At 58.6% G+C, this 26,990-nt stretch overlaps 1 protein-coding gene and 1 long non-coding RNA gene across 2 annotated transcripts; both read left to right on the forward strand.

Moving 5' to 3' along the window:
* The first annotated feature begins 295 nt into the window (after window positions 1-295).
* On the forward strand, window positions 296-26,780 carry SS18L1 (SS18L1 subunit of BAF chromatin remodeling complex). The gene is made up of 11 exons (XM_025470604.3): window positions 296-456; window positions 7,790-7,866; window positions 8,541-8,625; window positions 9,971-10,115; window positions 10,676-10,870; window positions 11,718-11,882; window positions 12,257-12,361; window positions 12,973-13,065; window positions 20,813-20,932; window positions 23,324-23,451; window positions 23,954-26,780. The coding sequence occupies exons 1-11, from the start codon at window positions 388-390 to the stop codon at window positions 23,978-23,980; spliced, it is 1,209 nt and encodes a 402-aa protein (XP_025326389.1). The 5' UTR covers window positions 296-387; the 3' UTR covers window positions 23,981-26,780.
* Window positions 650-2,999, forward strand: LOC118352175 (uncharacterized). Its single transcript, XR_004808908.2, has 2 exons — window positions 650-2,366; window positions 2,698-2,999. It is a non-coding gene; the product is annotated as an uncharacterized LOC118352175 (long non-coding RNA).
* Window positions 26,781-26,990: the final 210 nt, after the last annotated feature.

Genomic DNA, 26,990 nt, shown 5'->3' on the forward strand with positions numbered 1-26,990 from the left:
GCCCCCGGCGTACGTGCCCACGCACGGCGTCAGCGTCGGGGCGCCGGCGGACGTGCGCGCGCGGGGGGCGGGGCCGGGCCGAACCACCGGCGGCGGGCGCGGGGGGGGCCGGCGCGGGGCGGGCGCGGGGCGGGGCGGGGCGGGGCGGCCGTCCGGGGCGCGGCCCCCGGGACCCGGCCGCGGGGGCGGGGGCGCGGGGGGGCGGCGGCGCGGCGGGCCCGCGGGCGGCGCGGGGGGCGGCGGGGCGGGCGAGCCCACGAGGCGGCCCCCCCCGCGCCCCGGCCCCGCCCCCCCGCCCCCTGCGACTGCGGAGAATGAGCGCCCGGGGCCGCCGAGCGCCGCCGGAGCCCCAGCCCCGAGGACCCCGGGCTCTCCCCGCGCGCGACCATGTCAGTGGCCTTCGCGTCCGCCCGGCCGCGGGGCAAAGGGGAGGTCACGCAGCAGACCATCCAGAAGGTGGGCCGGGCCGGGCGCGGGGCCGGGCGCGGGGCCGGGGCGCGGGGCGCGAACAAAGCCGGGGCGCCCCCGCCGCCGCGCCCGCTCGGGGGGGCGCCTGCCCGGAGTCGGGGGCCCCGCGGGGGCGCAGGGGGGCGCGTCGGCCCCGGACACCGCCCCGCCCGCCGCCCGCAGCCCGCCGCCCTGGCGCGTCCGGGGGTCTCGGGGGTCTCGGCGCCGCCGCAGCGTCCGCCCAACACGAACTTTGCCGCTGCGCCCTCCGGCCGGGAAGCCCGGCGGCCCCGGACACCGCGCCCCGGACACCGCGCTCCGGCCGGGGCCCCTGCCCGCCTTGCGAGCTCCCTGCTTCCCTTTAGGAGGCGAGTCCGCGGGGAGGTCGGTGTCCGCCGACCCGCCGGGTCCTCGCCGCGCCCTGGGGCTGCCCCCTCGGCCCTCGGCCCCACTAGCTGCCTGTCTCCCGGGGGCTCGGCCTGATGACCGCGGCCCCCTCCCTAGCGGCCCGCCGGGACCGGACCTGGCGCTCAGGGGCTCCTGTGCCCCGAGACCTCCGCTGCGCCGCAGGCTGTGAACCGGGGAGAGGGCCCGAGCGCAGGCGGAGACGGCGGAGAAGTGCGCGGAGCCTTCGCCCAGTGAGCGCTCGCGGCCGCTGCAGGCCAGGCACCGCTCCAGGGGCTCTGCAGGCCTTAGGTCAGTTAGTTCTGTGCGGCAGCTGCAGTCGCGCCTGTTTCGCAGGCCGGGAAACCGAGGCACGTGGAAGTTCAGTGCTTTGCAGGGAGACGGGCCAGACGGTGGCTCCAGGGTCTTCCGTAGCCAAGACTTGACCTGGGAAAGCTTGGCAAGGCGGAGGGTCCGGCGACCGGCCCAGAGGCACGCTTTGGCACCCCCAGGGGGTCCCCTGGCACCTTGACTTTCTGGAGCTCCCGTGCGGTGAACACAGTGATGTTCCGAAGCCGCCTTTGGCCCAGTGGCATCTAGCTCCTTGTTCTTCGTGCTCACCCCCCGCTAAAGCTTCCCGAAGTCTCCGAGCAGGAGCGTGTGTGTTAGAGCTCTGCTCCCAGACGGCGGAGCAGAAAGGGAAGCCTGCCGACCGCTGACAACGGGTCTCCGTTTGGGCCCGGACGGGTCCGCGGTGCGTGTACTTGCCTCGCTGCGTCGGCAGCAAGGAGATGTAGCCAGGCCTCCTGCGGGTCCGCGAGGGGCTGACAGGTGCGTATCTCACGCTCATGCTCAGAGGGTCGAGAGAAGCCAGGGCTTCCTCAGGAGCTGGCTTGGTGGTGACGGAGCAGGAGGTATGCGGCTTGTCCTTGGGGCCTACCTGAGCAGGAGGTGGACTTAACTTCCACGCGGCCTCCAAGGTCCGCTCGGGTGTCCCCTCCCTCATTCTCTCTTAGCTGGAATGTGGCGAACGCGGCGCTTTGACACACTGTTTGGGTTCCTAAGTGTGCGAGTCACAGCGCCAGGCCGTGAGTGCTCCGTACGTACTAGAGCATCGATGCCGCTCGTCCTGGCAGCAGAAATGTCTGGGAGAGGCAGATGTACGCGTTTCCTGTGGCTGCCAGAACATTTTCATAAACTTGGTGGTTTAAGTCACCAGAAGTGGTTTAAAACAGCAGAAATTATTTTCTCGGGATCTGGAGGCCAGATGTCCAAAGTTAAGGTGTGGGCAGAGTTGGTGATTCTCTGGGGCTCTGGGGAGGGGGGTTCTGCTCTATGTGTCTGAGCTCCTCTTGCTGCCGGCTTGTTGACCCATTACCCCCGCCTCTGCCTTGCTCTTCCCGCGGTGTTCCCTGCGCGCCTCTCCTCTCGGGGATGCTGGTCCTGGTGCTTATAGCTCGCCCTTCAGCCTGACCTCACCTTAACTTGATCGTGTCTGCAAAGACCATTATCTCCTAATAAGGCCACATGCGCAGGTACTGGGGATTCGGATTGGAGCGGGACGGCTTGAGGAGCACACCCTGACCCATAACGGGGCAGGTGTGGGGCGGATACTCCAGACAAGGAAAACCAAGGAGCAAGGACAGGGGGTCTAGAAGATTGAGGGGGTTGCAGGTGGTCCCCCACGTGGCCAGCGCAGAAGGGTGTGGAAGGCTGGAGGGGAGTCGAGGGTGGTCCCGCCGGTGGTCTGCGTGGAGCAGAACACGGGATCCAGACTGGAGGGGAGGGAGAGCCAGCCTGATCTGGGGGGCCTGGGGTGCAGTGACGTGGTTTCCCTCCGAGTGACCAAACCGGGTTTCGGCGCAGTGGGCGGCATAGGCAGGGCTGCATTTCCGTGAGGACCGCGGGGAAGGAGACCTTGCCGGACCCTGAGGTGGCAGTGGGCAGCAGTCTGGCAAATTCCCGTGGCCCCCGTACCCGGCTGGGCAGCCTGCGGGCTGGGGCTCCCAGAGGCTCCCCGCCGGCCCCACGCTGTCCCCCCTGCCATGGGAGGCGTGGGACTGCAGTCTGCCCGGCCGTGTGGCACACCAGGACCTGGCCGGCAGGCAGGCACCTCCTTGCTGCTTGGCACACACGTGGTTGCTTAATAAATGTCACTTTTATTGTTATTGTTCCGTGTTGGTTTTCTTAATTTGTTTTCTTGGCTGGAGGCGGGTGACGGTGTCATCTCTGTAGCCCCAGCTCGCTGTGCTGGGGGAGACAGGCTGTGCGGGGCTGGACGGAGCTGGTGGATGTTCGGGCACCGGGTGCCTGCCCGGGGTCTGAGTCGAGGGGTGGTCAGAATCAAAGCAGCCCTGCGCCGCTGCCGCCTGGGGGCACGGAGGTGAGGGATGGCCGTCCAGCTGGGGGTGGGGGCCGAGTGCTCCCTCTGACTTGGAATTTGTCCTGAAGAGCGTGGGCTAACTTGGTCAGGAAGGTAAATTGGCTACAGCTGCCGACGGCTTGCGGGTGCCGAGCCCTTGACTTGGTCACAGACGTTGGAGGCAGGCGTTACGACGGCCTTTCCCTCCCCGGGGACAGGAGGGGCTGGGGCCGTGGGAGCACAGCCCTGAGCCACGTGGACCCTGCAGAGCGGCCGGGGAGGCAAGGCCTGGGGCGCTGTTGCTGGGCCATGGGTGACGGTGATGCTCCGTGAGGCCCCGAGTGCCATCCCCGTGGGGGAGCGTGAGGAAGCACGTGCTCAGGAAGGGAACAGCGCGGCCGGGCCTGTGCCCTCCTGCCCTGCGCTGCTGCCCGGCCCCGCAGAGCCCTCAGGCCTGGAGGAGGAGGGAGCGCCCGGGTGCAATGCAGCGGTCACGGCGTGCATTGGTTCTCTCACAGTAGCTGTGTCGGCAGCCCGCAGACGGAGGGAGGAGCAGCAGCCGGGGTGTCCCACGTGACACGAGCGGGTGGTCCCCACTGGCATTCTTGGGGCTCTGGCCCTCTGTCCGTAAGCTGTTCCCCGGCCAGCAGGTCAGGGCCCTAGCACCGGCCACGGGTGCCCTGGGATCCCCGGGCTGGGAGTGAGGAGCTGGCCCAGCCCAGCCCCCAGGTGCAGGAGTTGGGGGGTGGCACTGACGTCCCCAAGTCCTGCGGGACTGTGAAGTGGTGGCGCCGGTGTGTCCTGCCGCATCTGCAGTGGCACCTCTGATGGCATCTGCTGATAAGGTGACTGCTCATCCTGCCGCAAGAACCTGACAGAAGTTGAAAGGTTTCGGGGAGAAGGTGCTAGATGTTGGTGCAAAGAAGGCTCCTGTAACTGGGCCCCACACCACTTGGCCAACACGGCTCCTGTGCAGAACGCACAACCTTGGGGAGTGGTTCTGTTCCTTTTCAGCCGGAGGTTGCTGGGAGGTGGGGGAGCCGTCGGCCCTCGGGTTGGGGGCGGTGGGAGCCGGGGGCCTGTGGGGTGCATGGGAGCATCCTGGGCTCAGATCCTTCTTCAGCTGATCGGTACCCAGGCTCAACCGTCGTGTACCTCAGTTTCTTGGTGGAAACATGGGCGAAGGGAGCTCCTCGCAGGCTACGTTTTTGGCGAAGCAAGGTGACCTGGTCCCGGAAGGCGCTTGGCGTCCCAACTGCGGGTCTTCAGCCTCTGGAGCAGACACTGGACCGGATGTATCAGTGGCGACAAGGGTGTGAGAGGTTCACCCCAAATGGGGGTGACCGCGGGGAGTGCAGGGTTCTATGTGGAGGAACACGCGGCGGCTGCGTGGGCTCTCGAGACACGAGTCAGCGCCCCACCTTGGAGGGAGCACGCGCCTCTTCCCTCCACACGGGAGCCCAGTGGCCTCAGTGCCCGTGACTGGCCTCTGTGAGCGCTTCCAGCACGGAACCCAGGGAGCGACTCCCGCAGGCCCCGGGGAAGACAGGCGCGTGTTTGCTGGAGCGCCAACGTTAAGCATGTGTTCCTGTGTCCTTAGTTTCTGGAAATTGGGCACGTGCGTCAAACACGGAGGTGGTAGCACCACGAGGCAGGGACCAGCTCCTCCCAAGGACGCTTTGTGTTTGGGGTTTGTGGTCTTGAAACCCACACCTAACTCACGTGCTCGGCAGCTAGCTCCCCTGGGCGCTCCTCGGGGGAGCCTGATGCCACGGGCCGACCTCCCGCGCCTCCCCGGCAGGCTGCCTGCGTGCCCCGGGCGCAGTGGGCAGAGGCCGAGGCCCAAGTGCAGGTGCAGCCCCCGTGACGCGCAGCCAGCTCTCCGGCCAGCCCGCGCTCTTCCCCGCACCTCAGGCTGCTCCTAGGAACCTCCCCGCGCCCGCCCTCCTTGTGTGGGAGGCGAGCTTCGTGGTCCCGTTTGTGGCCTTGAAAGGCGCGAGGCCACATGACGCCCACGTGGAATTCGGAAACAGGAGCTTCGGGAAGAGCGAGGTGGGGTCTCCTGGGCCGACGTAGAAGGATCTCCAAGACTCCAGAACAGAAGGGACCCCCGTAGGCCAGAGGGAGGAAGCTGTTCCACCTGTGTGCACGGACGGGGGCTCACCCCCGCGGCTGCGAGTGGGAAGAGCCGAGGGGCAGATTCGGGAGAGCCCCCAAGACGAGGCTCTCCCCGCCACTCGCCGGCCACAGCTCGATGTTGACCTTTGGCCCCTCCAGGTGGTATTGCCAACCTTTTAGGTCATCTCTCCTCAGGAAGGCCCCCTCTGGAGTGGGTCGTCCCTCCTCGAAGTCTCGCTTGGGTTCGGTCACGTCTCCTCAGGAAGCCTCCCCCGGGCTCGGGCTGTTGCTCTCCACCGTCCGCCAACCTGTGCCCCGTGGAGCAGCTCCGTGCCGGGCTTTTTCAGTCTGTTCGTTGTTCGGATCTCGCCTTGTCCTGGCGTCTTGGCGAGCTGGCCCCTTGGAGAACGTTCTGATCTGGAAATTCATGCCCTTCGGTTTTGAGAAAACACGTTGAACAATTTTTCGGATGATTTTTCTCCCTGTGTTTTCTTTCTGGAAGTCCGGGAAGCATTGTTTCTTGCCACTTGGATCATTTTTCTAATTTTACTGTTTTCTGTTTTCTACCTTAGTGTTTTCAGTCTGTTCTCTGGGAGTTTCCTCAACCGCATGTTCCAACTCTCCGTTGACTGGTTGGCGCGGTCAGCACGCGGCGCCTCGGGCTTTGCTCTCCGCAGTGTCCGGCGGCCTTTCCTGACCCGCTTTCCTGGCTCTTGGGGGTGGTCGGGGCTCTCGTGCGTCGCTTTGTAAGTTCCTTTCGGGGGAGATCACGTCTCCCCCGGGGCAGGGCTCCCTGGCTCGGCGCTTGGGGTCGGCCTGCGGCGCCACGGGTGCCTGCGGCTCTTCCTCACCCCGTCCGCCCCCCTGAGCGGCGCGCGCCCGGCTTCTGGGGGCCCCGCGGGGCCGTCTCCGCGCCTGCGCGCTGGGCTCTCACGTGTTGGCCGCCCTCGGGTTCTAGAACCCTGCCCACGGCCCCGACGCGCCCTTACTCGCCGAGGTCGCCGGGGTTAGAGGCCAGGGCGCCCGGCCGCGTCCCTGCCCGCCGTGGCTGGCCCCGTCCTGGGTGTTTTCCGCCCACTGGGCCAGTGCCCGGCCTCGCCGCGTCCTCTCCTCACCCCGACGGCGGACGATCGTGCCGTCTCGCGCTCAGAAAAGCCCCAGGCTGGTGACGGCCGGTGCTGCTGCGCTTCCGGTGAGCGTCTGGCTCCTCCACGTGCTTGAGCGGCACCTGCGGGGCTGAGGCGACCTGAGCCAGACCTGAGTCCCAGACCTGAGTGTGCTGTGCCTCCCGCCGCGGCGGCCCAAGGTCCCAGTTCTTCCCTCTCTGGGCGCCGCGGCCTCAGCCAGCCCCCAGCATCAGCCAGCCCCCGGCCCCTGCAGCCCCCGGCCCCTCCAGCCCCCGGCCCCTGCAGCCCCCGGCCCCTGCAGCCCCCGGCCCCTGCAGCCCCCAGCATCAGCCAGCCCCCGGCCCCTCCAGCCCCCGGCCCCTGCAGCCCCCGGTCCCTGCAGCTCCCGGCCCCTCCAGCCCCCGGCCCCTGCAGCCCCCGGCCCCTGCAGCCCCCGGTCCCTGCAGCCCCCGGCCCCTGCAGCCCCCAACCCCTCCAGCCCCGTGCCAGGGCAGCATCTCTGCCCAGCGGATGCGGCTGTGGCTGGCGGGGTCAGGCCGGGCCACCGGCTCTGCGGGAGTGGAACCCTGAGGTCAGGATGCAGCGAGGGGTACCCTCGGCCGGTGGCCCGTGACCCTTGGAGCCGAGCCCCCCACAAGGACGTGCGCCCTGGCGGCCGGCGCCGTTCGTCGCTGGCCAAGGCGCGGCTGTTCCTTTGGCGCGAGGCTCTGAACAAAGGCCCCCGCGGAAAGCGGCGCTCACCTTGGGCTCCCCTCCGCCCCTCCTTCCAGAGCAGGAAGCTGGGCACATGCGCGGCTGCAGGAAGAGCCAGAACCTTCTCTTCGCAGCCAGGGGGAGGACGCTGGCGCTGTGCCCGCCTAGCCGCCCCGGATGCCTGCGGACCCCGGGCCTGTCTCCCCGCCCCCCCGCTGCTCCCACTCCCCCGACCTCCCTCCCTCGCCCCCCTCGGGTCTCCCCAGGCCATCCCGGGCGCTGTCCCCCTTCGAGGTCGTGGTGGTGCTCCACAGGGCCCGTCTCCCGGGAGGCACCGCCATGTGGCCCTGAGGCGGGGGGCTCCAGTCCAGCGTCCCGCACGTGGACTCCGCAGCCCCCTAGCTGGGCGCACACGCTGGGGTCAAGGGCCCTAGACGGCGGGGAGGCCTGTGGGCCGTGGGTTTGCCTCCACCACGTGACAGACCTCGGAACCTGCCCCTGGGTTCGTGGGGGACTGACCGTGGCGCACGGAGGGTCACGCTCAGCACAGCCCCGGGAGGCCGGTCCTGCTGGGGGGTTGAGGTACGCCTGCACGCCGGCGACGGCGCTGTGCACCTGCTGGAGGGACGCCAGCCGTGCTCACTGTGCTTCTCTGCAGATGCTGGATGAGAACCACCACCTGATACAGTGTATCCTGGACTACCAGAGCAAGGGCAAGACGGCCGAGTGCACCCAGTAAGTGGCCGAGCGGCAGCGGCGGTCCCGCCCAGAGGATGGCCTCGCCCCCTGGTCGCTGCCCAAGGAGCGGGAGGTTTGCGGGGAGATGGAAGCATGGGAGGCGGGCCGGCTGCTGGACACACAGGGGACAGTGCGCTCCTCCAGCTAGGACCTCGTGTGGCCCCCGGGCCTGGCTGCAGCGGCCTGTCAGAGCCCCCGGGGGCCGGTGGCGGCAGCAGCCCCGTGTGCCTGAGGGTTTTCTCTGCTTCGGGGAGCCGGCCTCTCCAGGGGTGCAGACGTATCGAGTCAGCCTGGTGTCGGGGTCAGATGGAGGAGGCCTTGTGCGGAGTCTGCTCGGGCGTCTGCCTCAGCCTCTGTCCTCTGCCCCCCTGTGACCTCTCCTCCACCCCCTCCTGTTCTCTGAACAGACCTGGTGACCCCTCCCCTTGGCCCCCGTTTTGGGGTCTTTCCGCATGCTGTCATCAGATGGGATCCTGCTCAGGACTCAGGCTGGGGCCCGTTCCCTGCCTTGCCCTGTCTGACCACAGAGCATCTGGTGCCCGGCCTGTCCCTGGGCATCGCCTGCGCTCAGCATCCCCTTGGGGCTTGGCTGCAAGGCAAGGCTGTCCCCGGTAGACGTCTTCGGATTGGCCTTCCGGCTCCTCTGCCTCACCGTGCGCCCTCACCCGCAGGTACCAGCAGATCCTGCACCGGAACCTGGTCTACCTGGCCACGATCGCGGACTCCAACCAGAACATGCAGTCCCTGCTCCCCGCTGTGAGTGCTTGCAGAGGGGGGGACGGTGGGGCCCCGTCCTTGCCCAGCGCTATCAGGCGCTGCTTCGAACTGCTGGTTCGGAGAGCAGACGTCTGAGCGCGTTACCTGGAGTAACCAGGTAACAGGAGCATGGAAAGAGGGTGGGAAGCCAGTCAGAGTCTGAAGTGGACTGGTCAGAATTGTGACACCCGTTTCTTAAGCAAAGGGAGGTGACCCAAAGGAACCAAACCTCTAAATGGCAGGAGGCGGGTCTTGGGAGAGCAGGGAGTGCCAGTGGCACACAGGATTCTTGCTCTTTATCGTGAGCCCTTCTGAGCGATTGGAAAAACGGTAGCCTGGGAACATATGCTGCTCTGATTCAGCAAAACTGCAGAAGCGCCCGGTGCAGTGAAGGCTGTAAACACCAGTGTTAATTTTTTAAAATTTTTTGCTTAATTTTTTAAAAGTCTTTTTCCCAAAATCAAATTATTGCCGCAAAAGCAAGACCTAGTGGCGGCTGCCTCCTCCACAATAAACAGGAAGGCACGGCCTCAGGAGGGCCTGGCCCTTGCGGGACCAATGGGCAAGGAGGTTCCAGGACAAACCTGCCACCGGGAAGGGCTTCCTGCTGCCCCTAGTCCCTTGGAAGTGACTTTCTAAGTGCCGGCATGTGTTTTGCTGACAAAATCATTGCACCAGCCTTGATTGGCCTATGAGATTGGGACTCCTCAGCCTGGAGGTACCAGTGGATCCTGCTGGGAACTTTGTTTTCTCGGCCAGGTTAGGCAGCATATGGGTCCAAACCTTTGGAGGTGCTCTTTGATTTGGATTGAGGACATGAGATGCAGGGGTCACTCCATCCCGTTGCCCTCTATATCCTGATCAGAGGTGGGCTGGCAGCAGGGCAGGGCACACACAGAAGAGGAGCGACAGGAATGCCAGTGCTAAGGCACGGGGCAGTCTCTGCGAAGGCCCTGGGGCATGGAGTGGTGTGGATGAGGACATAGAACCCTGGCGAGCTGAGGGGCAAGGGTGTGGAGTAAGTTGAGGTAGATGCAGTCTGGGGTGCTGTATCCCCGGTAAAGAGGACCCATCTTTGAACTTCTAAGGATGTGTTGATAAGCTTGGAAATCATTTAAGTTCTGAATGTTCACACAAGAATGCTTGGTGTATTATCTTGGCCTAAAAGGCTTGGGCCTAGTGATCCACCATCGTCTGATCAAGTATGAGAGCAGCAGTTGGTTCTAGACATTTGCCAGGTGGCCATGAGACAGGTGGATCTCACGGGCCACCAAATCTCTGGAGGGCTTCAGGTGGTTATTCTCTGGGTTAACCATCCTCCCTGTTACCTCCCTGTTGCCTGCAGCCGCCAACGCAGAACATGAACCTGGGCCCCGGAGCACTGTCCCAGAGTGGCTCCAGCCAGGGCCTGCACTCCCAGGGCAGCCTCAGTGATGCTATTGGCACGGGCCTGCCCCCGTCCTCCCTCATGCAGGGCCAGATCGGCAACGGTGAGTAGCTTTGAGCACCTCGGGGTTGGGGCTGGCTACTGGCAACCACGTCACCAACTCGGGCTCCCGGGTGACCACTGTCTCAGCAGGGTACCCCATGCCCCACAGAGCTGAGTGTGGGACCGCCCTCCTCCCAGAGGTCCTGGCTCCAGGTCGGCTGCTGTGCGCGGGCACACGTGTACCGGGAGTAACAGGCAAAGGGAATCCAGTACTTCCGATCCCGTGCTCTGCTTTGACGCTCTAATTGTGGCCATTTCACATTGTCGTGTGGGGTTCTGTGTGGATTTTTAAAATGAGAACAGAAAGGTTATCTTTGGAGCAAGAACTGTCCATAGCCATTGGGAGCTCTGACGATGATAACGGGCGAGTCCTCTACTTGGTCAGCACGTGTGTTTGTTTCTAATGACTTAACTGTTTACTTCATCTGTGGCGCTGTTGACCACAGGTTAGCCTCCCTCCCCACAGTCGCTGAAGGAACTCGGGTGTCTAGAGCAAGGCCAGGCCTGCCATCAGAGGTCGTCTTCGATGGGTTTCAGGCCCCCTCCCTGTGCTCCTGGCAGGTCCAAACCATGTGATGCAGCAGACAGCACAGAGCACGCTGCCCACCACCTCCATGAGTATGTCGGGCAGTGGCCACGGCACGGGGCCTGGCTACAGCCACTCGGGACCCGCCTCGCAGAGTGTGCCCCTGCAGGGCCAGGGCGCCATCGGCAACTACGTGTCACGGGCCAACATCAACATGCAGTCCAATCCAGGTACTGCTCTGCTCAGCCCTGGGGCGCCCCCTGCCCCCCTTCTACCCAACCCCAGGACAGTCCCCGAGCCCTACGAAATGTGTGCAGGCTGCACATTGTAGTCCTGTAGGGCTTCTGAGATGGCGGGAGACCCTGGGACCAGACCATCTGGGGTCTGGCTTTGTGGAAGGGTTTCCACTGTTCCCTGTGGTAGCTTGGGGGAAGGTTCTGCTAGGGGGTGGGAGGGAACTAAATCAGACTAACACAGGATGGGGGGCAGTGTAGCCAGACTGCAGAAGTAGGCAGGGTGCAGGGCTACAGACCCCCGCGGGCCAGGCATGGGGCTCTGAGCACTGGGTAGCATCAGGTCCAAATCACTGTGGGACAGTGTCAGGCACTGGATTTCAGAGATATGATAGAGAAAGGGAGAACATGTAGTGTCTACTTAGTTTATTTTTACTATTAATTATATACTGAAAATGAGGGTATTTTGAATATATCAAGTCAAACAAGGTGTATTACTAAAATAGATCTCACCTGTTTGCTTCTATTTTTGGCACGGCTCCCATCCCATCCCTTCCCATCCCATCCCATCAGATAGGGCTGCTCTAATGGGTTTTGAAGGCCAGGGGGCAGCGGCCATCCACCAGGAACCTTAGAAGCCCAAGTCTCAGGGCTGGGCACAGGCATGGCTCCTCTGGGACCTGTCTTAGGAATTCGGGAAGACAGGACATGTGTTTCTCTCATGCATGGAGGTGGCCCAGGAAATTCTTAAATCTTAAATTGGGAGAAAGGTGCCTGGGGTGAGGGGTGAGGACACCCGCCCGGGGAGCTTCTCGGGGTTATTTGGGTCTGTCGTGTCGCCCAGTGTCCATGATGCACCAGCAGGCAGCCTCGTCCCACTACAACTCGGCACAGGGCGGGAGCCAGCATTACCAGGGCCAGTCGTCCATCGCCATGATGGGCCAGAGCGGGCAGGGGAGCAGCATGATGGGGCAGCGGCCCATGGCGCCCTACCGGCCCTCCCAGCAAGGTAAGGCCCGTGCCGGGTCTTTGTCCTGAGAAGCTGGAGGGCGTGAGGCTTTGCACGTTCCTTAGGGTTGAACCAGGATGTCGGGGGTGTGGAGCCTTGTGGGGCTAAGGAAACATGGAAGGTTGTAAGCCAGTGCTGCTTCTGGAAGCAGACGAGGCTTGAGCCGGCATAGGGGTTGGAGTCGGGCGCAGGGCCCGAAGCAGGGACAGGGCTGTTGTGTTTGTAAGTACCAAGTCCGGGGTACCCGGGCTGGATGTGGGGAGAATGCTTGGGTGGCCTGGGGGGTGTCCTCTGATCCGAGGCCCACGGGGGGGTTGCTCCCATAACGGAAGAATGTCCTGAGTTAATGACCCATGTGCACTGTCCGCCTCCAGGGTCCTCCCAGCAGTACCTGGGCCAGGAAGAGTACTACGGCGGCGAGCAGTATGGCCACAGCCAGGCCGCCTCGGAGCCCATGAGCCAGCAGTACTACCCTGATGGTGAGGCCCGCAGCCACACTGTCGGGCAGCCGCGGGGGACCGTGTGGCTGCTGACTGCCGCTCTCTGTCCTAGCCCTGACCTCCGCCAGCAGAGCACCCAGAGGCCCCTTGCTGGAGTGTGTTTGGGGATGAGAGTGAGGGCTTGTCTGCCAGTGGGCCGAGTCTGGTCTCCATGGAGAAGCTTCCGGCACAGGCCACAGCTACCCACGTACTGGAGGCTCTCCGTCTCCCTTCCCAAAAGGCAGTAGGGGCTACAGCTGGGATGAATAGGTGCATGTAGCTGTTCTAGAAGAAGGACACAGGTGTCATTGTGAAGTGCCTTCAGGAAGGTGACAAACCTGACCTGGCCGTTTGATCTGCTGCTCAGTTACAGTCTCTGCAGATTATTTTTCCTTCAGTGCTCAAGTAGGGTGATCCTTTGCATCTTAAAGGAGGGAATGGAGGCCAGGAGGCAGTAGGAAGCTCCTTCCTGGGTTTAGTGCAGGGAAAACAGATCCAGGTCCATGTCTGGCCGCTCCTGATCTGACGGCTTTGCCCAGTTCACAGTGTCTGCGCCCTGCGATCCGGGGGTCTCGGCCTCCGCTGACTGCATGTCATCTGTTTGCCTGCAGGACATGGTGACTACGCCTACCAGCAGTCATCCTACACGGAGCAGAGTTATGACCGGTCCTTCGAGGAATCCACGCAGCACTACTACGAGGGCGGTAAGGAGCGCAGGGGCCGCACAGCCAGCTCCGCAGCGTAAGCTGCTCGCACAGCTTGGAGTCTGACCCACACCTGCAGCAGGTGGTGCAGGGCTCTGTGAGGCACTGCATCCCCGTTCACGATGCAGGTGGGTGGAGGGGGCTTGGCTGGCCGTGTAGGGGTTGCAGGGGCACAGACTCCACCATGCGGCTCAGCTGACCAGCTTGGGGCCTGAGAGCTCAGTGGAACACGCTCCGGAGTTACGGACTCAGCCGGGGAGGTTCTAACACCCATGCCCCTCCTGAGTCAGTGGGCAACGTGTGTGGCTTCGGCCTGGGCATTTCTTCAAATACCAGCTGACCAGATAAAGCATGGCTTGGGCTAGGGGCCTGTGCAGCCCCCACCCCGGCATTCCCCCATGGTGCTGCCCTGGGGGCTGTTCATCGGAGGTGGGGTGAGGCAGTGATGAATGAAGCTGGCTTTATTGACAAAAACCCAATGACCAGCACACACCCGTTTCCCTGCTGCAAATACTCCCACCCGTGCTGATGTCCAGCCACCAGCATGACGTCACCACACACAGAACTGGGAAGAAATCTGCACAATTGCTTCTCGGCGGGGCCCCCATAGAGTGAAGGTACTTCCTGCCCTTGGGAGACCCCAAGAGAAGAGAAAACCATAAAGTCACCGGGCAACGGGACATCAGCCGGCTTAGCCCAGGCTTCCTGGCCCGGGTGTCAGAAGTGGAGACAATGTGAGGGTTGGTAGCAGGGCCCCTGGGGAAGGAAACCCCAGCAATAAACGTGAAATGGGCAGCTTGTGAATCCAGATGTTTTTGGTGGCTTTTTAAAAGAAATATACTAAAAATACAACAGAACTTACTATTTGAACCATTTCTGAGTATGTGGTTGAGTGGCACGAAGTGCATTCACATCGTTGTGCAGCTGTCCCCGCCGTCCGTCTCCAGATCTCGCTCCTCTTCCCAGACTGACTTCCCGCCCCTGTCAGCACTAGCTCCCCAGTTCCCGCCCCCGCACGGCCGCCGTGCCACCCTGTATCTCTGCGCGTGACGACTCTAGGTCCTTCATGGAAGTAGGATCCTTCAGTGTTGGTCTTTCTGACTGGCCGGTCTCCCCAAGCATGACAGCCTCAAGGTTCAGGTGTGTGGTGGCTGGTGGCAGGTGGCAGGAGTCCCTTCTTAAGGCCACATTGTGTTCTGCTGCATGGATGCTGCACGGTTTACTCATCCCTTCAACTGTCGATGGACACTTTCAGTTGCTTCTGTCTCTTGGCTGTTGTGAATCCTGCTGCTGTGAATGTGGGTGTGCAAATAGCTCTTTGAATCCTTTGCGTTTATACCCAGAAGTAGAATAATGGATCATAGAGTGATTCTGTGTTTAACTTTTTGAAGAACTGCCACATTGTTTTCCACACAGTTTTGTCTTTTAGTTTTAGTTACAATGTTAGGAGATTATCAGACATATGGAGACTACGGGAGAGTCGCCGGAAAGTCTGTGCTGTGGTCAGTTACAAGTGTTTCCCCGTAGTGGCTTCCTGTGTCTATACGTTTGGGTACCACTTACCAACGTGGCTCAGACCCAGCCTTCTTGGCCCGAGGAGTCTGGCTCCTGAGACCCCGAGATGGGTGGTGCCTGGTGTAGTCACCCAGTCAGGCAGGTCTTCACCCCAACCCCAGTGGCTGCCCGCATGGGCCCCTCCTGCTCCCAAAGCAGGTGCAATGACCTGGTTATCACCCCTGGCTGGATTTGAAACTTGATGATGGATATAGAAGGAGAGAACCAAAGCATCCCGACCATCTCAAAGGAAACTATTTATGAGTAACTCGATGTTGCCTATTATTTTTAGGAACCGGTTAAGTGTTGCTGAGCAGGTAACACTTTTATCCTGCTTTCTCTGTCACCACGACTGCCCCTGGCCTTGCCTTCTGTTATGACCACAGTAAACTCATCTGTGATCCACTGTGACCACCTTGGCCGTCCCCTCATCCACGCACTTGCCCTAGGTACTGTTCTCCAGTCAAACCTAGGCTGCTTTTTGTCTTAGCTTCCGCTGTCGAAGACAGGCGTCGGTGAGCATTCTCTGTGTGCATCATACCTCCTCACCTTGGGCCATTCGTGAGAATAAATCCCTGAGACAGGGCCCTGGCCTAGGAGCAGCTTTGCAGGCTCTTGACTGTGGTGGCCAGTCAGTGTCACTGGCACGAGTATGGCCGGTTCAGGGATCGCAGGCTGACCGGGCAGCAGCACGCAGGCAGCCTCACTGGGTGGTGCTTGGACAGGGTCCGTGAGGGGGTGCCCCTTGCAGTGGGAGACCTGCAGAGAGGCTGGGACCAGGCCACACTCCAGGGGGAGGTCCCGGGGGAAGTGCTCCTGTGTCCAGGTGGCAGCACTCAGCTCGGCTCCAGCCCAGAAGCCCATCATTACAGGGCATTGACCTGCCTGTAGGTAGCAGGTACACCAAGCAGGTGGGCCCCGCGTGGCTAAAAACCTGCATGTTTGGGCCATTTAAAAAACAATTCAATGTGTATAAGGTAGGGTTCGTGCCTGCACTACTGGGTCTCAGCCTGCCAGGAAGAGGTGCACCCCCCGGGACCTCTGGAACTTATCCCTCCCTGCAGGTGCGCCTCCGTCAGCCCTGCCCTCCTTCACCTCCTGGGATGCCAGTGCTCAGTCTTCACCGCTGGAGGGGCCTCTGCTTCCTGCCAGCACTGCTTTGTCCAAGTGAGGGTCCTAGGAGGAAGGAGCCTCCTGGCGGAGACAGTTACCCCAAAGACACACCAGGATGTGCTGCTCAACCTTTTGAACTTCAAAGTGCACACTTTTATGCCTTCGTGTTTGGGTTACATGTTCTCACTTTCCATAATTGATGGAAACTGTGCTAAAACGCTTAGTAGCTTCGTTTAAGGCGAATGTGGCAGATGGCATGGTTTCCTCCTGAACCTGGAAGCGTTTTGTTCCATCTTGTTAATTGGAGCCCTACCTGGGACTCCACGTTCTTGTGCTAAAGAGGACAATGTCACCCCATAGTGGGCGGCATTGCCAGGTCTTGTGTGAGAGGCAGATGGTGTTTTGCTTTGAGAAGGCAGGGATGTACACAAGTGGCATGTGGCTCCACGAAGGTGGAGGGTATCAAGTGGATGCAATGAGGGGGGTAGACTGAAGCCAAAATAAAGAAGTTTCTGGTAATTACATTTATCCCACAGCAGGATGAGGAGCCTTGTAGAGCACAGGTGGCTGGTCTTGGGGTTTTCATGGGAAGTGGCATCTGACAGGAGCCCTGTGTGGTCCCACTGATGTGCAGAGGACCAGCGCTGGGGAGGGCCCAGCGCTCACTAGGCCAAGCCAGGCAGGATAAGGGGATAAGGGGCCGACAGAGCCAGGCAGACAGGCCGCCACTGGGGCACCACCGCAGCTTTGAAGTCCTATTGCACTTCATCACTGTGAAGACATTTGAAGTAGCAAGGACCGGATGGAGCTCGTGCCCGGCGTGACATGTCCACTGGGAACTGTGTCAGTTAAAAGAAGCGAAGCTCCCTGTAGGCTCCTGTGGCAGGTTCTCCTGGGCTGTGCCAGGTGCTGAGGACCAGGGTGTCAGGGGTGCCATCCTCTGTGTAAGACCGCACGTTTGCACATCCCCCCACTAAACAAACCCTGAAAAGATAGCCAGGACAGCAATCCAGGTGAGTGGAGGACAGGGCCGGGGACCTGGCAGGGCTGGAGGTGACCTTCTTCCCTGAACCTCTTGAAGGGGGTGTGTGTTCACTTTTACATTTCTGAATCACACGAACGTATCTTCTTGTGCAGAAGTTAAAATTTAAAATATGAAACATTACTGGCTGTCACTGAAAATCAAAACAGCCTGACCTTGCAGCCCTCTGGACCCGTCCCTACCCCCGAGACCCGTGGTCACAGCGCCGTCGTCTTGGGTGTCCCTACAGAGACCAGTGCTCCACCTGTGGGTGGACATTCAGAACAGCAGGGATGGTGGCTCCTTTGGGCTTGTCCCGCAGGTGTCCCCAAGGCACATCCTTGTTTCCATAGGTAGTTTTGTGTAGTTTTTGTTGAACGTATCAGTGAGCTGATGGGCTTCTGGTTCCCAGTGGCTATCTTGTGTCCGGATTCATCAGGCGGGCCCCTTTTCTACCGGGTTGGACTCCGGCCAAGGGAAGGTTTTCCGTGGTACAAGGGAGCAGAGCTGTGGTTGTCAGAGGCATCCCCGCTGACGTTTATTGCACACCTGCTGTGTGCCAGGCCGCAGCTGGCCAGGTGCATGTGAATGCACCCCTTTATTGATTACCATAAAAAGAGCAAAGGGGCTATAAGGCTGAGAATGCTCAGACTGGACGTCTGAAGCCCAGGAGAACCCCACTGCATCTCCACCGTGCTTGTCAGGGTGTGATTGGCACAGTGCGCTGGAGTCTGCGCGGTCCTTCCCCGGTTAGCTCCAGCTGGCAGGAAGGAGCCCACAGAGCTTAGGGCCTCTCTGAGGGGCTAGGAGCAACTGTGGACACCCCATGGGCGTGTAGGGTCCTCAGGGAGGACTCGCCCTGGAGTCAAAGCAGGTGCACCTGCCGTTCCTTGTGGCTACCGTTCAGGTTCCCGCCGAGGGCTGCAGCCCTTCTTTACAGCGGCCGGCAGCTCTCCATAAGGCTGCTACTTAAAACATCAGTTTCCAGGATCTGGTTTTTATTTGTTTTTATTTTTCTAAAGGCTTCTTTTTTCTATTCATTTGAGAGAAGAAAAAGCATGAGTGGGGAGAGGAGCAGAGGGAGAAGCAGGGAGCCCAACGGGGTCTCCATCTCAGGACCCTGGGACCGTGACTGAGCTGAAGGCAGATGCTTCACTGACTGAGCCCCCCCAGGTGCCCTGGACATGTTTTGATTTAAAATAAAAAGCCAATTATAGTAGTCCCCTCCCCATCCACAGTCTTGCTTCCCACGGTCCCAGTGATGAGGTTCCCCGCGCGGGAAGCCGAGGAGCCTCCCCCGGCGCACGGTCAGAAGGTCAGGTCACTCTCACGCTGCATCACCCGCCCGCATCCTCACGTCACTTCATCCCATCGTCCCCTCGTCACAGGAGGGTGAGCACAGGACAGGAGGGGTTTCCAGAGCAAGAGGCCATGTTCACACAAGTTGTATGGCCACGCGTTGTGACAGCTGTCCTGGGTCACCGGGAGTTCCTGACGCTCCCTGGCTGTGCCCGGTCCATCAGTTACACTTGACTGCGGGGGTGTGTGTGTGTGTGTGTGTGTGTGTGTGAGGGAGAGCACCCGGGGCGTGCAGGGTGTGGCACTGCCCCCGGCTTCGGGCGTCCACGGGGCCTGGGATGATGCCCCCAGAGAAGGAGGCTGTTGTGCCCTGCTGGGCCAGCTGTTCATCTGCTGGCGGGTGCTGCGGGCGAGTGAAGCCCCCAGTTCCCTCTGCGCCCCTCCTGCTGAAGAGCTGGGTCTTGCACAGATTCGGGACTGAACTTACTACAAATTAAAGGCTGTGCACTCAGCACTTTTTTTTTTTAAGGTTTTTTTTTTTTTTAATTTATTCATGATAGACGTAGAGAGAGAGAGAAGCAGAGACACAGGCAGAGGGAGAAGCAGGCTCCATGCAAGGAGCCCGATGCGGGACTCGATTCGGGGACTCCAGGATCGTGCCCTGAGCCAAAGGCAGGCACCAAACTGCTGAGCCACCGAGGGATCCCCCTCAGCACGGTTTTGAAGAACAAAGTCCTATTCAAAAGAAATGAAACTAGACTTAACTTGGTATTTTTGTAAAGGTATTTTGAAAACCACAGGTGGAACTTAATGTCCACACGGCATCTAAAACAGGAGCACTTAGGGATCCCTGGGTGGGGCAGCGGTTTGGCGCCTGCCTTTGGCCCAGGGCGCGATCCTGGAGACCCAGGATCGAATCCCACATCAGGCTCCCGGTGCATGGAGCCTGCTTCTCCCTCTGCCTGTGTCTCTGCCTCTCTCTCTCTCTCTCTGTGACTATCATAAATAAATAAAAATTAAAAAAAAAAATTAAAAAAAAAAAATAAAACAGGAGCACTTAGACCTTGTGGGAGGAGTTTGCAGTGGTTGTTAGAACTGCCCCAACTCTCAGGAATTGTGCGGCGATGCCCTCGCTGCTCCTCAACCATGTTTCTTACCTTAAGCTTTCTTCCAAAATGAAGCTTTGGGCATGGAGTGTGGCTGGCTAGATTTTTGAAAATAGGAATTAAGGCATTTTGGGGGACATCTTACCGGCTCAGTCAGTTGGGCATGTGGCTATTGATCTCAGGGCCATGACTTCGAGCCCCTTGTTGGGTGTAGAGATGACCTAAATAAACTTTTAAAACATATGTAGATAAATATCTGCCTTTTAAAAAAAAAGTTCTCTGTGGCACTGGTTTCCTAATATCCAGGCGAGGGGTCTGAGCTGGAACTGCATACCCAGCCTTGCATGTTTGCCACTAAAACGAGGGTGTCATTAAACTTCCAGAGTCCTTCCGAGCTGTGTGGACGCACAAACTTAGATTAAGTGGTCTGGGAAGCATCCTGGTAGCTGCGGCTCAGCTCAGCATGTCCGGCAGCCACGGACGGGGAGGTCCCTGAGCTTCCCTTCTTTGCTCTCTGGAGGCCCGGGGGCCATCCGTGGCTGCTGGCTCCTGCGCTGCTGGGCGGTGCGCCTCCGTCCCCATCTGCACAACGGGCGCACAGTAGTGCTTCTCTCACAACGGTAAGGGAAGTACGTGGGGTACTTGTCACCCGCTGGGGATGCACGGTGGCCTGTGGTCACGTTCCAAACACCGCAGCTATGGTTTTCCTTAGCAGTGAGAGTATTTCTCACCAACTGACCTACTAGCCTAGCGTTGGGATAAATTGTAGGAGTAAACACCAAAAGGAGCACACGCATGGAATGTACCGTGGGTCACTGACCCGTACGGACTCCGTCCGGGCCTAAGGATGTCTCTGTTTCCTCTAGCACACTGAACCTCGTAGCTCCGTTTCACTGGTGTGTTTTCAGGTTCTCCTACTGTGTTCTTTTCACAAGCAAAACCACAGTTGACCAGGGCTGAACCGTGCTTGCTTCACAGTCGCTGGTTCTGCCGTGCTTCCGGCTCTCCTGGCACCTAGGGCTGCTGTGGGGAAGTGCCACCGGCCAGGGGCGCTGAGCACAGCCAAGGTCACCCTCTCAGTTCTGGAGGCCAGAGGTAGGAGATCCAAGAGTCGGCAGGGGTGGTCCTTCGGGGGCTCCCCTCTCCCAGCTTCTGGCAGCTCCAGCAGTCCTGGTGTCCTTGGCTTGTAGTCCCATCACTCCACTCTCCGCTTCTGTTGTCACGTGGCTTTTTCCCTGTCTGTGTCCAAATGTCCCTCTTATAAGGACACCAGTCCTTGGATCAGGGCTCATTCTAGTCCAGCACATATGCCCTTAGCTATTTACATCTGCACACACCCTATTCCAGATAAGACCACGTGCACAGGTACGTGAGGTGGAGACGTCAGCGTACCTTTCTGGGGCACACAGTTCGATCCCAAACACTAGCATCAGCCTTTGCCTTGAATTGTATTAGCTGTTTCTTTTTGGCCATATATCCATATTCTTATAAAATAACAAAAAAAATGTAATAAAAATATTCAAACTTGTGGAAAAGAGAAGATACTGAAGCAATCGAGTTGGTCCAGGGGTTTTCCAAGGTGCCCACATCGTGAGTGGTGGGAGGAGCTGCCTCTGTCTGCAGAAACGCACCGTGTGTCTCCTTCCCTCCACAGGAAACTCGCAGTACAGCCAGCAGCAGGCGGGGTACCAGCAGGGCGCAGCCCAGCAGCAGGCGGGGTACCAGCAGCAGTACCCCAACCAGCAGAGCTACCCCGGGCAGCAGCAAGGCTACGGTAAGGGGGAGGCGGCGCCTTCCCGCACAGGCCCCACACACGGTCACGCTGCCGTTCATTCAGGGGATGCTTAGTACACTTCACTTTGGAAGAGTTTTAGATTTCCAGCAAAGCTGTGTGGACAGTATGGAGAGTTCCTCTCTGTTCACCTCGTGCCACCACTGCGACCGTCACAACTCAGAAGCTAACACGGGTACACTGCCATGGCCTGAACCCACGGTTTACTCAGATCTCACTTGTGTTCCCCGAGTGTCCCTTCCTGTCCCACAACCCATCCGGAATCCCCCATGACACTTAGTCTCATGTCTCCCTCTGCTCCCCTGGGCTGGGACCCCATCTGGGAAATCCTTGTCCTTCTGGACTTTGGCTGTCATGAGCATGAGCGACTGGGCAGGTGCTCTGTGGGGCATCCTCAGGTTGGGCTTGTCTGAGGTTTTCCTCAGGATGAGACTGGGCCGTGGGCTTTGGGAAGACAGCATGGGGGGAGTGTCCTTCTCATCTCACATCAACAGGATTTGCCTCTGATGCTGACCCTGGCCACTGGCCCCCCTACCACCAAGTTATCCCTCTTTTACCCTTCCCTAATCTTTAGATGGAAGGAAGCCACTGAGTCCAGCCCACACACAAGCAGGAACTGTTCCATAGACTGAAATTCCTCTGTAAGGCAGAGTTAGTTAGTTGTCCTAGAATAGAGGCAGAGTAATTAATTGATTAGTTATTAGTCATTTAATATATATTTATGAATATTAATTCCAGGACATCTCTGTGTGGTTCACGTTGTCTGGCTCTGCCTTTTGGGAGCTCTTCCAATCCCTTTGACATGCTCTCATCCTTTGGTTTTGGTTTTGTTTTTTTTTTAAAAAGATTTTATTTATTCATGAGAGACGCAGAGAGAGAGGCAGAAACACAGGCAGAGGGAGAAACAGCCTCCATGCAAGGAGCCCAATGAGGGACTCGATCCTGGGAGTCTGGAATTTCGCCGAGCCAAAGGCAGACGTTCAACTGCTGAGCCACGCAGGTGGCCCCCATCCTTTGGTTTTCGAGCATTTCCTTACTCTCTGGGACCACGGTACTCTCCCTGCTGTAGCCCTAGAAGCAGCCATGTCTCACGGGAGCTCTGGGTCCTCCAACAGGAAAACGGTGTTAGGAGCCAGGAACCAGGAGCAGGTGGGCATTTTCTGAGCCACTCCCCCAGTCACCTGAGATGGTCCACATGTGGGTTAGTCTGGCAACAGCTTTCAGAAGCGCCCACTCACCGGCTTTTGTTCACCCCACAAAGGTGGGGTGATTCCCTAAAGTAGAAGGGGCCAGCGGGTCTTCCCAGAGCCTGCCAACAAGCATCGTTCTCCAGGCCCGCTGGATGGAAAAGGGGACGGAGGGAGCTTTTTTGAGCTACAGCAACAAAGGGAGACACCCCAACCACTGGGGGTCAGCTTAGCGCAGGCTCAGTCTCCCTGGGGTCGGGCTGCCCGACACAGCAGAGGGCCGTCCTGCCTGGTAGCAATCTGCACACCTGCCCAGTCCTCTGCCGGCCCCGTCCCCTCGGGCAGGTCCCCCCGACACAGTGCAGCCCTGGCCCCCAGGCTGCAGGTCATGTCTGCCAAGAGCCTAGACCGCACAAGGCTCTCCCTGAGTCCTAACCCGCTCCTGAGAGGCGCGTGGGCTGTGCTCCCCAGAACCCAGGGTGCGGGGGACCTTTGTGCTTCCAGGGGCTGCTGTCCTAGGAGGACAGCTCCCTAACGATGCCACCACTTGCTGGCCCAGCAAACTGTCAGCTTTCAAAATACACGGTGGAAGCCGCCCTCATGACCTGAACGAGTAGGTGATTAGTGCACCAAAGAGTGAGTCCCGTGAGTGTTTACAGAAGATCCACGTGTCTGTACCTGACACATCTTAGTTTAATGTGAACACACACAGCTCCATTCGCTCGCCCAGGCACGGCCCTGTGCCTTCCATACGCCAGGCAGCCCTCTGCGGGGGCTGCACCTTGGGACCACGAGGAGGCTTATAAACAAGGTGGCAGGCTGGGCCCCCTCGAGACCTGCCTTCCTGAGCTCACCGGTGACAGTGGTACACGGGGAGGAAAGAAAGCCACAGTCGAAGATTCTTGTTCGGCCTGTGGCAGCCATGACTCATTAAATAGCATTTTTTGAAAAATTACTTGGTCTTTATCAGTTCTTTCCAAAGGCTTCACCGTAGTTTCCCCGGGAATGCCCACCGCCCCTCTCGCGCAGGCGAGCCGCCTATGCTGTGATACTTGACTCGCGGGTTTGCGACCCCGTGGTGGCCGTGCTCCCCGCGTGGACCACGGGTGGAGGAGGGCGGGGAAGGTGCTTCAGGCACTCCTGGAAGGCGGGGGGCGGCTGTTCTCACGGCGCTGTGTGTCCTCAGGGCCCGCCCAGGGAGCCGCGTCGCAGTACTCCGGCTACCAGCAAGGACAAGGCCAGCAGTACGGAAGCTACAGAGCGTCTCAGACGGGCCCGTCCGCCCAGCAGCAGCGGCCTTACGGCTATGAGCAGGCAAGAGCCCTGGCGTGTGCGGAGGCCTGGCCGAGGCTTCTGTCGTGGTCATGCGGAACCGTGCGGCTGCCGGGGTCCCTTCCAGAATGTTGATTCTCTGAGCCCGGGAGGTGTTTAGAAGTTACCTCTACACGTGTGCTCACCCGGGTCAGACACAGCTGAGTGTGTCTGGGCTGAGTGGCGCTGCATCGGGGTCCCAGCCCGCGTTTGCGTCCAGCCCTGCTGCTGACCCCTTGGGGGGCCTTCCCGGGGAGAGCTGGTGGGGCTCCTCGCTGAGCTGATGTCAGTCACCAGCCATAGGCTTGGACAGATGGCTTCAGAAAGCCAGCAGCTGCCCCGCGCGTAGAGGCAGAGAGAGGCTCTCTCTAGGCGGAGAGCTGTGTGCTTGCGCGCTTTGAAGACCTCCCCCCATCCCTAGTCCTGGCTGTGGGCCGTGGGCAGGTGTGTCTTACGCTTTTACTCGGGACTGTGGAAGTATAACGTGTGTTTTGGTCTCTTGCAGGGCCAGTATGGAAATTACCAGCAGTAAGGGGCAAGTGTTCTTGTTAGAGCCTCGCAGTGGCACGTCCCTCCCGGGATGGTCGGGCTGGTGGCAGTTCTGATGAACTATGACCTCTTGGTTGCCCTTCCGCCCCACGCAGCGTCTGCATGTGAAGCGTGCACATTTCATCCTGGGTATGACGCCAAGCATGCACCGCTGGCGGGAGACAGCGCTTGGATGGTGTGACATATTTGGTGCTGTGTATAGTATTGTACGTCCATACAACGGGGAGGTTGTCTCTTTTTTGTCCCCCCGCCCTTGATGTTTCTAGCTAGCTTTAGGGGTCCTCTTGTCATCAGAGTATTCTGTGCCCAGGAATGGGCCACAGCTACAAGATGCCATAGTCCATGTGTTCACATAAACGGGCCTCAGGTCTGGCTCTCCTCATGCACTTGTCGTAATGTGGGTTGTAAACTTGTCTTTCACTGACTACACCGCAGCTGGACACACGCCACAGCCCCTGGATGGCAGCCTCTTCCTGTGCCTCGATGGGGGGGGGGGGGCATCTTCTATGTTTTGGGTCAGTTTCTGTTACACAATGAGAAGGATAAAATGCTTCATTCAGAGAGGCTGCGAATGGTCTTTCCCAGAGCTCACGCATTACCTGTGTCTCTCACCAATTGTGTTTATCCAAGACGTCTTATGTTTTTGTTTTAAAAAGTAAAGAGGGATCAATGCGTATATTCCAAATAAATGTACAGCTAGCCTAGCCCAGGTTAGGAAGGAGGGTAGTTCCTGAAGGACAGAGGGCAGTTCTCTAAAATGCCTGGCATTGGCCCTTTGTTCATTGGCTGGTCATTTCTGGGATTTGGATATTTGATATGCCCAGTTCTAAATTGATAACTTAAAAATATTTATACCAAATTTTCCAAACAGTTGGCAAGTTGTTTGTTTCATTTATATTATTTCTTCCAGGACCTACTTGTTCAGTTCTCCAAGCAAGCGTTCCTTTTCTTGTAGAGACATCTGAAAGTTACATCTTATTTTTAAAAAGAACCTTACAAATTTTACTGTGTTCTTCCTAATGAAAAGGAAAGGTTTTCTATGGGAAAATTTGAGTAGATTTTACATTCCTAGGACATTAAATCCCATTTAAATTCTACGCAGACATTAAAGACAGCTCACTTGACAAAGTAGAGTCAAAGGAAAAACCCTCTATTTCATTAATTAGTAATACCGATATTGTATTATCTTTTACCTGGACTGTAATACCCACATGAATACTTTAAAAACATCTTTGGATAAATACTGATGTACTTGTAAGAACAACCAAAAGAATAGAAAAAATATCCAATTCTCGCTATATCGGGTCTACTGAAGGTGATGTTTTTAAATTGGTAAGTTTCAGAAATGTCTTAAAACTCTAAAGTAGTTCTTTATCCAGAGCTGTTGAACGGTTTACAGTTTACAAGGCGTTTTATGTTGTTTTCGTTTTGTCTTGTTTTGTTGCTTGAATGAATCCTGACAGTCCACACTGGGAAATACGGGGGCAATTACTGTTCCCATTAGACGTATGAAGAACAGAGGTGCAGGTTAAAGATTGCCCCAGACGAGTACCAGTCCTATTCTGGGATATTTTCCCCTCTTCTGTGGGGACAGACTCACACATGCACTGGGATAGGAGTGTTTATCTTAGAGGCATATGGGTTTTAAAAACTCTTGACACTGGTAAGGGCTTAAAAATACATATCTATATTAAATGACTGGAATGAGAGTTCTTAATTGCTAAATGACACAGACATTAGCAATTTCGTTTAGGGAGGTGTCTCCCTCGCTTTTGTTCTGTTCGTTCTTGGCAGTTTTCACAGAACTAATTTGCAGACTCAATCGGGGATTGAAATTTCCCACTGAAAATGTTAAACATCTTAGGCAACTGTGAACGTAGTTTTATTTTTATTCCTTGCCAATCTGCGAATATGCCTTTTATGTGTGTGTGTGTGTGTGTGTGTGTGTGTGTGTGGTTTTTTTAAGTGGTGTATTAATACTTTTTGAAAGAAAAGGACACTTAAACTTATCCCAAAACTTCAATCTGAAATGTCTTACATTAAGAATTTCTTGAATGTTGTGTATATATTTTAAAAAGCACTTTGTGAAATAGTTTGTACATTTATTTCCTAATTTATACATGATTTTTGGTATTAATATATTTAACGATTAATAACAGAATGTTTATTTAACGTGTTGTCCATTTTTATGTAATATTGTGGGGGGAAGGTGATGCCAGCAGTTGTTTTTCATTAAATGTATTATATCTTCTCTTCCGTGATGTGTTCGCAAAGCTTAGGCTAACGTGAGTTGTTTGTGCAGTGTGGTCGATGGTGCTTTGTTTCTTACGACGGCTTCCACGCAAGGCCAGTGGACAGGCAGGGACGGACCACCTGGACCTCGGCGCTCATTCTCCCGCAGTGTCCCTGCCCCCGGCAGGTGCTGGATTCCAGACGTGCCCACGGTGTCCAGAAGTCTGACCAAGTCGCGGGGCCGCAGAGCCTCGGCCGGGGCGCGGTGGACTGGGCCTGGGCTGCGGGAGGCCGCCCGTGCTCCGGCCCCCAGCTGTGCCCGTGTTGGTGCGAGCAGGTGCGCCGCGTGTGGCTCCGCTGGGCCGTTCCCCGGGGATTTGTGGGGCTCTTCCTTCATTTCTAGTCATTGAACAGGTCGGATTCGTCTCACTCGTGAGCACAGTCCATTTTCTGGAGAACATCCTATCCCTTCACTTTTTTCCAGAGTCCGGCGCCCATTAAATTGCTTATGATTTGGTGTAATGTGTGAATAAACTGGTTCTTCAAAAGCAGCCTACCCGGGAGCTTCCGTGCTCTGTTCGGACCGGCAGACGGGCACCTGGACCGGAGGGGCGGCGGCCTCGGTCAGACGGGGGAGGCGGCCGTCTGTGGGAGGAGGCGGGTGTCTGTCACACAGGACAGCCAGCGTCTGAGGGGGGGGGGCGGGGGGGCAGGTGTCTGTCACACAGGGACAACCGGTGTCTGACGGGGGGGGGGGGGCT

This window comes from Canis lupus, chromosome 24 (genome assembly GCF_003254725.2).
Source record: "Canis lupus dingo isolate Sandy chromosome 24, ASM325472v2, whole genome shotgun sequence".
Lineage (NCBI taxonomy): Eukaryota > Metazoa > Chordata > Mammalia > Carnivora > Canidae > Canis > Canis lupus.